At 55.5% G+C, this 8,822-nt stretch overlaps 1 protein-coding gene across 1 annotated transcript; it reads right to left on the bottom strand.

Annotated features, from left to right (window-relative positions):
- Positions 1 to 316: 316 nt before the first annotated feature.
- RIMS4 (regulating synaptic membrane exocytosis 4) lies at positions 317 to 7,033 on the bottom strand. Its single transcript, XM_049650723.1, has 4 exons — positions 6,680 to 7,033; positions 6,298 to 6,399; positions 5,523 to 5,662; positions 317 to 2,794 (listed from the first exon to the last, which is right to left on the bottom strand). The coding sequence occupies exons 1-4, from the start codon at positions 6,729 to 6,731 to the stop codon at positions 2,576 to 2,578; spliced, it is 513 nt and encodes a 170-aa protein (XP_049506680.1). The 5' UTR covers positions 6,732 to 7,033; the 3' UTR covers positions 317 to 2,575.
- Positions 7,034 to 8,822: the final 1,789 nt, after the last annotated feature.

Below are 8,822 nucleotides of genomic sequence, written 5' to 3'. Positions count from 1 at the left end.
GCTCCTCTCCAGATGGAGCTTGAGCTGGCAAGGATCAGACAGCAGTAGGGACAGGCTGGCCTTGAAGGTTCCCCAAAGCTAATACTGAGAATAGTCACCCCCTCCCCAAACCCCCATCTCTTGGTGAGGACAGACAGTGGTTCCGCACCAAATGGTCAGAGCCCCCTTGGAAGCGGGGCACGTGCTCACAACAATGATACGAAGAAACAGGGCTCCAGCCCCCACCCCACCCCACCAGGAGGTGAACTGAGATTTCACAGAACAAACAAGAAAGTCACTGAGGGGGGCCCTCGGTGACCACCCCCAGGATGTTGTTATTGCTTTGGAGCGTGCTCTCTCCCTTTATAAAGGCTGTGCAGACACCAGAGGGTAGGCTCGGGCTGGGGGGCTCCGAGCCCTCTCTCCCTCTGTTTGGGACAGCCTGGCTCTGCCCCGTCTTTGAAAAGCTACCCCTGAACAACCAGAGCAGTGACGGCTGGAGAGAGAAGGCGCTCTCCTGGCTCAAAATATTCCAAATGGTGAGTAATAAACGAACAGCAGAGAAATCACACTGGTTAAAAAAAACAAACAGGGGAGGGGCTGATTCTGGGCCTCAGATTAGAGGCCACCCAGAGCCCTGCTGCCTCCTGCCCCAGCCTTGGGATTCCACCCAGCACAATCCCAGGAAGCTCGGAAGAGCTCATCGATAAAAGAAAGGGGCATCTCTGTCTCCCCTTCCCAGTGCAGCATGGGAAGCTCTATGGAGGCGATATAACTCATCGGGGACTTTAAGGGCTCCCCAGGGCTTAAGGAGGCAGAGGGGAGGGGAGGGAAGGATAGAGGAGGAGAGGGATTCCAGGTGGAAGAAATTGCCAGATCAATAGCCTAGAGTGAGGCCAAGGACAAGGCAGGGCTGAACACAGCTGGGCATCCTCGGTGGAAAATGACCTCCTCCAATGGAGCCCAGGCCTCTCCACCAAGGCCCACAACCCTCAGGAGTGCTTCACAAATAAAACCAGTACCAAGGATAAGACGTCAGAACATCTGAGTATAAGGGGCAGCTCCAGCTACAACCGGGTCAGAGGGGTGGGGAGGGAGGAGGAGGGGCGAGAAGAGGAAGAAGAAGGGCTGGCCTCCCATGAATCAGGCTCCAGGCTCAGACCCAGACCAGTGAGGAGACAGCCGCCTCCTGGAATGTTCTGGTGTGCCTCCTCTCTACCCATCCTGGAACTCTGTAAAGACTATATGCAAGCTAAGAAGAGGCCCCAGGGCTTGGAACGCTAACTCTACCCAGCTAACCTGGACTACGCCCTACACAGCAGGGACTGGGTAATGAGGGGTGGTGGGCTGCTGGGTGCCTCCCAGGGGAGGTGGCAGAAATGTGCTTCTATAAAGAGGGGCCAGCCTGTGTCCTCCCAGCATGCAAAAGGGCTTCCGTGGGCCTCGGGGAGGGCCGGGCCAGGAAGGCAGCTACCCAGGCTTGCTTGAGAAGGAATCTCCTGATTCTTACACTCATGAGCCAAGGTAGTTGAGGCAGGGGCAGTGGGTTCTGCCCTTAGTACAGGATGGTTTGTTTAAAAAGACTAAAATAGGGAAGCTCTGTTGCCTCCCCATACCCCTAGCCTGGAGGCAGAGGGGTAGACAAGAAGACCTTTGACCTCACCCAACGAGGAGGGATTCTCCTATGTGGGAAACCCTCGCCTTGGCACCACTGGTCCCAACCCCAACTTTGCTTAGACTCCCTCTCCAATCCAGCGTCCCCAAATTCAGAGACGGTGAGCTCCCTGGACTTGGGGTTCTCGAAAATCAGGGTCCCGTGGCTCCTTCACCAAAACACAGACGACCCAGTTCTTTCCAGTCCATTTCCACACTATCTCGTTGCAATCCCACGGAGCTAGGCACCCTGGGGGTCTGTGCCAGGTCCAGGGCACCGCCTCCTCTCCTTTGGCCCCTGCTGGACCCCAATTCCTAGAGCCACCGGAAGAGGGGCAGGCAGGAAGGGACAGACAGATGGACTCGGACAGGCTGCGGCAAAGCTCCTTCCACGGGCAGGCGGAGGGAGGCCGAGCTCCTCGTCATGTGGGAGGCTCTGGACCCCCCGGAGCTGGCTCCGGATCCTTGCAAAGCTGCCCCATCAGCTCTGGGGCAGGAGTAGCTGCCTGAACCCGGTGCCGCAGGAAAGACACTTGCTGGTAATTGGCACCATGGAGATGGCCGCTGGGTTCTGGACTTGGCTCCGGGCAGCGAGCTTCCGAGGAGGCAAAAAGGGGGAGCAGTCGGACAGTGTCTGGGACAGGAGGATGGTATGCTCTGCCACCTCAGTCTTTCCTTTCTCCGGATTGCAGCCACATCCACCAGGTCAAGAACCGGCCAAGTCAAAAGTGCAGCCAATCCCGTTGGGAGAGGGAAGGTCTTAGGGGGTAGGAGGCAAAAAGGGGGTGAGGAGGGGCCCTGGGGGTCAGGTCTCCCCGTTCTGCTTCCCCACTGTAGGGGAGAACCCCATCCTCCTCTGTTCAATGTGCCCCTGGGCCTGGGGTCCCAGGTTGGGGCTGGGCATTCTCCACGCCTTCTCGGGGAGCCCCTCCCCACCCCGGCCCTAAGATCGCTCGCCACAGGGGCCCACGGTGCTCTCGAGGGACAACTGGGACGCCTGCCGGAGCAGGGGGCCCGCGGCTGGGTCCACCATGGAGGAGGTGGGGAAGAGCTTGTACCAGCCCACGGCCAGGGTGGTCAAGTCCAACTCCTCCAGTAGCACTCGGGCCACACCCATGAACTGCTTCCGCTCCATGCGCCCATAGTTGCCCCACACGATCACCTGCGGGGCGAGAGACACGGCGGTTCAAATCTTGCCATTCACGGGCCCAGAACCAGAGCTCAGGTCACCCTCATGCCCACTTCACCTCTGAGTCCTGTAGATGCTCCCGCCTTAAAATTGCTCAAGCCTGGGGTGCCTGGGGGAGCTCAGTCGGTTAAGCATCCGACTTCAGCTCAGGTCATGATCTCAGGGTTCATGAGTTTGAGCCCCGCGTCGGGCTCTGTGCTGACAGCTCAGAGCCTGGAGCCTGCTTCGGATTCTGTGTCTCCCTCTCTCTCTCTCTCTCTGCCCCTTCCCCACCTGCACGCTCTCTCTCTCAAGAATAAACAAACATCTAACTCTCTCCCATCTAACTCTCTCCATTCCACCCTCCACACCCTCCACCTTTGAAGCTGAGCCTTGAGGGCTGGCCCTACAATGTGAGTCCCCTGCCTGGTACCCCCCCCCTGCAATCCCCACCAGGCCCTCTGCTTCCAGATTCTCGGAAGCCCCCCATGAGAAACAAAACAAAGTTTTAAAAGTGGCTGATGGATGTGTGGTATACAAGCTAGCCTCCTTCCTTTTTCCAACAGACTCTTTTCTGTAGTGCCTGCCCCATTTCTTGGTCACCACTCTCCCTTGGAGCAGCTAGTCGGGTGGTTTCTGTGGCTGCAGGACCCTCATTTGCTCTTCTGGAGCTCAGGGTCTAACTCTGTCCCCTTTGGGGTTAGCCAAAGGTGGGCTGGCTCAGTCACTCCGTGGAGCCCGCTGACTCTAATGCACAGCCTCTGGGGTCAGACACAGGTGGGTTCAAATCCCAGTCCTGGCTGGGTGGTTTGGGTTAAGTCATCCAACCTCACGGGCTCTCAGAGTGGTTTCTAAGTGAAATTATCCCCAGTTTCCCTCGCAGGCAAGGATCAAAGGAGTGGACGTCCAAGCTCACTATGAACTGTCAGCTGCTTCTCGAGCACACAGGGCAAGATGACAACAGCGTGAGCCACTACTGCATACAGTGTTGGACGCTGCTCCAAGGCTCCACTGGCCTTAGATTCAACCCTCCCAACAACCCTACAAAATGTTTTGATTTCACAGCTGTTTCAACTGAGCCTCAGAGAAGTTCAATCATGTGCCTGAGATGGTTCACCTGACCAGTCTTCGATGCTCCTTGGGCAGCTGATCAGAAGTCCGCCTCTGGTGCATGGATGGATTCATTTTAAACTGGGGTTATGGGCTGAACTGTGTTCCCCCAAAATTCATACTGAAGCCCTAACCCCCAAGAATGTGACTGTATTTGGGAAGAGAGTCAAATGAGGCCACAATCCCATCCGACTGGTATAAGAAGAGGAGATTAGGACACGAAGAGAGCGAGAGAGCAGGGACGCGTGTGCACGAAAGCAAAAAGACCACGTGAGGACACAGGGAGAAGGTGGCCTTTGCAAGCCAAGTAGAGAGGACTTGGAAGAAATGGAACCTACGATAACTTGAGCTTGAGCTTCTAGCCTCCAGGACCGCGAGAAATACATTTCTATTGTGTAAACTCTCCAATCTGTGGTACTTTGTTACGGCGGCCCTAGCAAACTATTACAACTGGCATTCGGATCTCTCTCACGGGGCTGGTGGGTCTGTCCTGCTGTGACATCAGTCAGAGAGCTCACCAGCAAGGACCCCACTCAGATTTCTGTTTCCCCATCCCCTCCACATCCCAGACAGGGATGTTCTGTGGAGCTTCTCCAAAGATGCTCAGGCCAGAATGCTCTAGCTTTGTCTACTGGACCAGATCTGGCCCATAGATGTTTTAAGTTCCATGTGAATGCCTCTAGACTAGAAGAGTTCTCCCAAACTTTTTTTGACTAGTTTATACAGTAAGACATTTACATCATCACCCAGTGCATACAGGGGACTCCCAATTGAAGAAAGTCAGATAAGACCTGCCTAACTAAGAATGATCAATGTTTTCTTTCCTATTCTATTCTGTTAAACAAACAAACGAACAAACTTGTTGAGATTCGCTAAACGGATTTCACAGCTCGCTGATGGGTCTTAACCCTCAGGTTGAAAAATTCTGCCCTAGATAGGCCCTGGGCTTCCCAGTCTGGCCAAAGTCCCACTGTCTTGGCAAATTTGTAACACGCTGGCCCCACCCTCATTTGCTTTGCCTGCTCTGGTTAGAAGCAAAAAACTGAGGTACAAGCCAGAGGTGCCCAAGTGGTGACTCCGAGGCAGTGGGCATACGGTTCCTGCAGGCATCCAACCTGGGCCCTGCCAACACCCACGATGGGCAGCTATTTCTAGCTTAATGCCTGAGTCACCATTAGCACCCCCCTGATGGCCAGGGAACCAAACACCTCTCTGGATCCTCAACAGCTCCCAGTCTATTATCTTGTGCTCCAGGCCAAGCCCCCGGCTTCCAGAGGCTGTTCTGATAATGATTAATAATAACAAGAAGAACAATGGTGGCAGGCACTTGTGGGGCACTTACCATGGGCCGACCCTGCATTTTTCTTGCACAAGGCACCCATTTCGCTGTCACAATGTTATCTGTAGGTACTGTGAGCACCCCCATCTTATGCCCATCTTACAATAAAGAAGCTGAGGGTCAGAAAGGAACTTGTTCAAAATTGAATTGTGGAGCTCAGATCAACCACAGTGCCCTCCTTCCTCCAGGTGAGGCCCTCCAGAGACACCCCCCACGCCGGGGTGCCCCCTCTCTCCCTCTGGAACTGCATACACAGACCTCGGGGCCCCTCACCTGCAGGACTTTGCCCTGGGGACTCTCAGGAAACAGCAGCACCTGGTTATACAGCGGGTCCAGCGACTTGCGAGCAACTTTGGTCTTCTTCTTGGCAATGCAGACGCCGTTCTCCAGCAAGTAGGCCTTGATGTAGGCCGCTGAGGACAGAGACCGGCGGGATGAGTTCGAATCTGGCCCTCAAATGGTGGGCAAATGGCACAGTAGGGGGAGGCTCCCCACCCACTGCTGGGGGCCAGATGGCCTCATGGGGTTTGGGGAGGCAGCTGCAGGGGTAAGTGTGGTGGTAGGTGTGAGTGACAGGGTGCAGCTGGGGTTGGGTGGGGCCTACTCCCCCTCCTTGGGTGATCCTACCTGCCCCCTCCCTGCCTTTGCTCACTCTGTACTTACCTGTTTCCTCCCTTAGTCCCCGATTTGCTCACCCCTTCCCTGGCTTACCCCTTCATCACTGACACATTCACTCAATAAATGTTTGCTAAGCACCTACTTACTGTGCGCCAAGCACCTAGGCATGGGGGTATAGCCATAAACAGGTAAGATGGTCCTTGTCCTCCAGAAGCTCAAACCAGTGGGGAAGACCAGTAAGGTCAACTGACAATCTCCAGTGGTTCTCAGAACAAACTCAAAACCACTACTCCCATGTGAGTCACTGGAGTTGGGACAAGGGAGTCCCCTGTAGTCGGGCCCAATTTTCTCTCTTCTAGACCCAGAAACCCCTCAGGGCCTCCCCGCCGACCTCCACCCCTGCCTTGTAGAAGGAAGGGCAGCCCCACACCTGGCAGTGTCTTGGAGCCTGGCTTGGCCGTCAGTCCCCGAGCCTGGATGATGTCCACTTCCAGCTGGCCATTCCGCTCCTGCAAGCCGATCTCCACGTCCCCTGCAAGGGGCCCCAAAGCACGGGACTGGGAAGTGGCTTAGAAGCTCGCCCAGGGGCTCAGCCTCTCGTCTCTACTTAGGGATGAAGCCCCCCCCCCCTTCCCCTGCTCCCACCCAAAACAAGACCAGAAACCACTCCAACATGAGGCTCTGCTGAGCCTGTGGGTGCAGACTAGGCTCTAGGCTGGGTGCTCGGTGGATGGAGCCAAGCGGGATGGGGACAAGGGGGAGAACGAGGGCTTGTGGTGCCCCCCGTCAGGAATAGGTCTTGGGGCACTCACCCATCGGCGTGGTGGCCAGGGTCTGGCGGCCCACGAACTGCGCTGGCCCCATGCTGCCGAGGAAGTCACTGAACTGCGCGTCTGACGCCAGGCAAACTCCCCCATAGTTAAGGCTGCAAGAAGAAAAAAATGAGACAAAAACTAATGTTCCCAGGGGCTGACTGAGGACTCTGATGACTCAGGCAGTCACCTCCAGAACCTCCCTCATCCATGGGGATTCTGTCCACATCCATCACCCGGCCTCAGGCAGACCTCTGTCCTGTCTCTCCTTACTTCTTTCTATCTTCATGGCCCTCAAATCTCTACTTCGACTCCAAAATTCTAGGGCTTAGCATTTGTGTCCTGTACCATCCCCCCGCCTCTCCTCACCAACCCTCAGGTTCCACCTCCATGAAACAGGTGTGACCCTATCTGCCTCCCGAGGTGGTCGTAAGAAGCATGGGAGGTGATGCTGGTCAGTGCCCGGCTCCCATGGTTTAGTGCCACAACACTGGTCCCGAGACCAGCAGCATGGCCCAGGAGCTAATGAGGAACAAACCTGCACCGCACTCTACTCCGACCTGCTGAATCCGTCTGCCTTTTAATGAGAGCCCCAGTAGACTCGTTGACACCTGACAACTCGAGACACAGGGGACCAGGGCCTCGGCCTCGGAGGTCTGCCTTGGTTGCTGGTGCTCCAAGTTCACTGCGCCCTGTCTGTTGGGAATGAGACCGCAGATCTCCTTTGAAAAGCCCCTCCCCAAGGAACCAATTCCCCTGGAGTGGAGCAGAGCAGGTTCGAGAGTCTGGGCGTGAGCTCCGCCTGGCCAATCAGCACATTCCTTCCCTTGGCTGTTTACTGGCTCAGAGACCTGCACGTGGCCCAATTCAGCCCACAAGAATCTGGTTAGGAGGCTTTCGACCGTGAGGGGTGAGAAGCTCTTTTTTCCCACCAGGCTTGAGCCTGAGACAGAAGACTGGAGCCATTGGCAGCTATCTTGCCGCCATCTGGGGTCCGCGAAGGAAGCCACCATACAGGTGGCATCGCACAAGCTCCTGGATCAAGTTCTGCCTAACGCAGGATACTTCACCTCTTCCGTGGTTACATAAGTCAATAACGACTATTATTATTACAAATTATTACCTTTTTGCTTACGCCAATTTTAGCTAGTTTTTCCTCTCTCATCTCCGAAGTGGGAATAATAGTGTTCCCATTTCCTAGGTGTGAGATGAAGCACTGAGTACCATGCCTGACGTACCCTGTCACCTTCAGGAGCAAAGCGCGGGCAACCCACTTCCCCATGTGACCCTCGCTCCGACCCCAGGATGTTGGTTCTTCATTTCACCACCATTATTCAGGTGAGGAAGCCCAGGTCCTGCTTGGCTTAGAGCCACGGAGCTCACAGGGCAGTCAGCACTTGACTACAACACTTCTGATGCCAATCCCCGGTGACTTCCCACCTGGGCAGGTCCCGAGGATAATAGTGAACTTTTAACAAGTGCCCACTGTGTGCCAGGTTTCACAGCAGCGGCCAGGGCGGTCTCTGAGCAGGAGGAGGAAAGCACCTTGGGGCCTGGAGGGTACTGCATGCTTGGTTCGCTGCACAGAGAGCAGACTCTCCAAAGCTCCCCCCTTGGGAAACCTGCTGGGCTCTCAGCCTTGAAGGAGCAGGAAGAGCTTCCAAGGAAGGTGGGGTTTTGAGATCCACCCTGCACGGGTGCCCCTTCCTGCTTCTGAACCACTCAGCCCACTAGTCTGTCTTTCCCGAGGGACGAGACCCTGTACACTGAGACCCCACCGTCTTGCTGGGGAAATGCATTGCTCCTGAAGAAATGTCCTAAAGAAGACAGTATCACAAGACACACCCAGTCCCCTGCCCACCCACTTCGGGTTGGGTACCTCAGTACCAAGGGCTTATTACTATGTGCCAGCACCCTTCCAGGCTCCAGGGCTTATTCAAGTCTTGTCCTCACGGGCCATATATTCTGGTGTGACTCATGCAGATTCTAGTGAAGCAGGTATGATTTTATTTAGCTAACATCAAGGACACTGAGGTTCAGCGCAGGAAAGCCACCTGCCCGAGTCACACAGTGAGAGGCTGGGAGAGGCAGGATTTGAACCTACATCTGCGGGTGGAAGACACACACTTAGCTCACTGCCACA

The sequence above is a fragment of the Panthera uncia genome, assembly GCF_023721935.1.
Source record: "Panthera uncia isolate 11264 chromosome A3 unlocalized genomic scaffold, Puncia_PCG_1.0 HiC_scaffold_11, whole genome shotgun sequence".
In the NCBI taxonomy this organism is placed as follows: Eukaryota; Metazoa; Chordata; class Mammalia; order Carnivora; family Felidae; genus Panthera; species Panthera uncia.
This window is presented reverse-complemented; position numbering and strand designations above follow the sequence as displayed.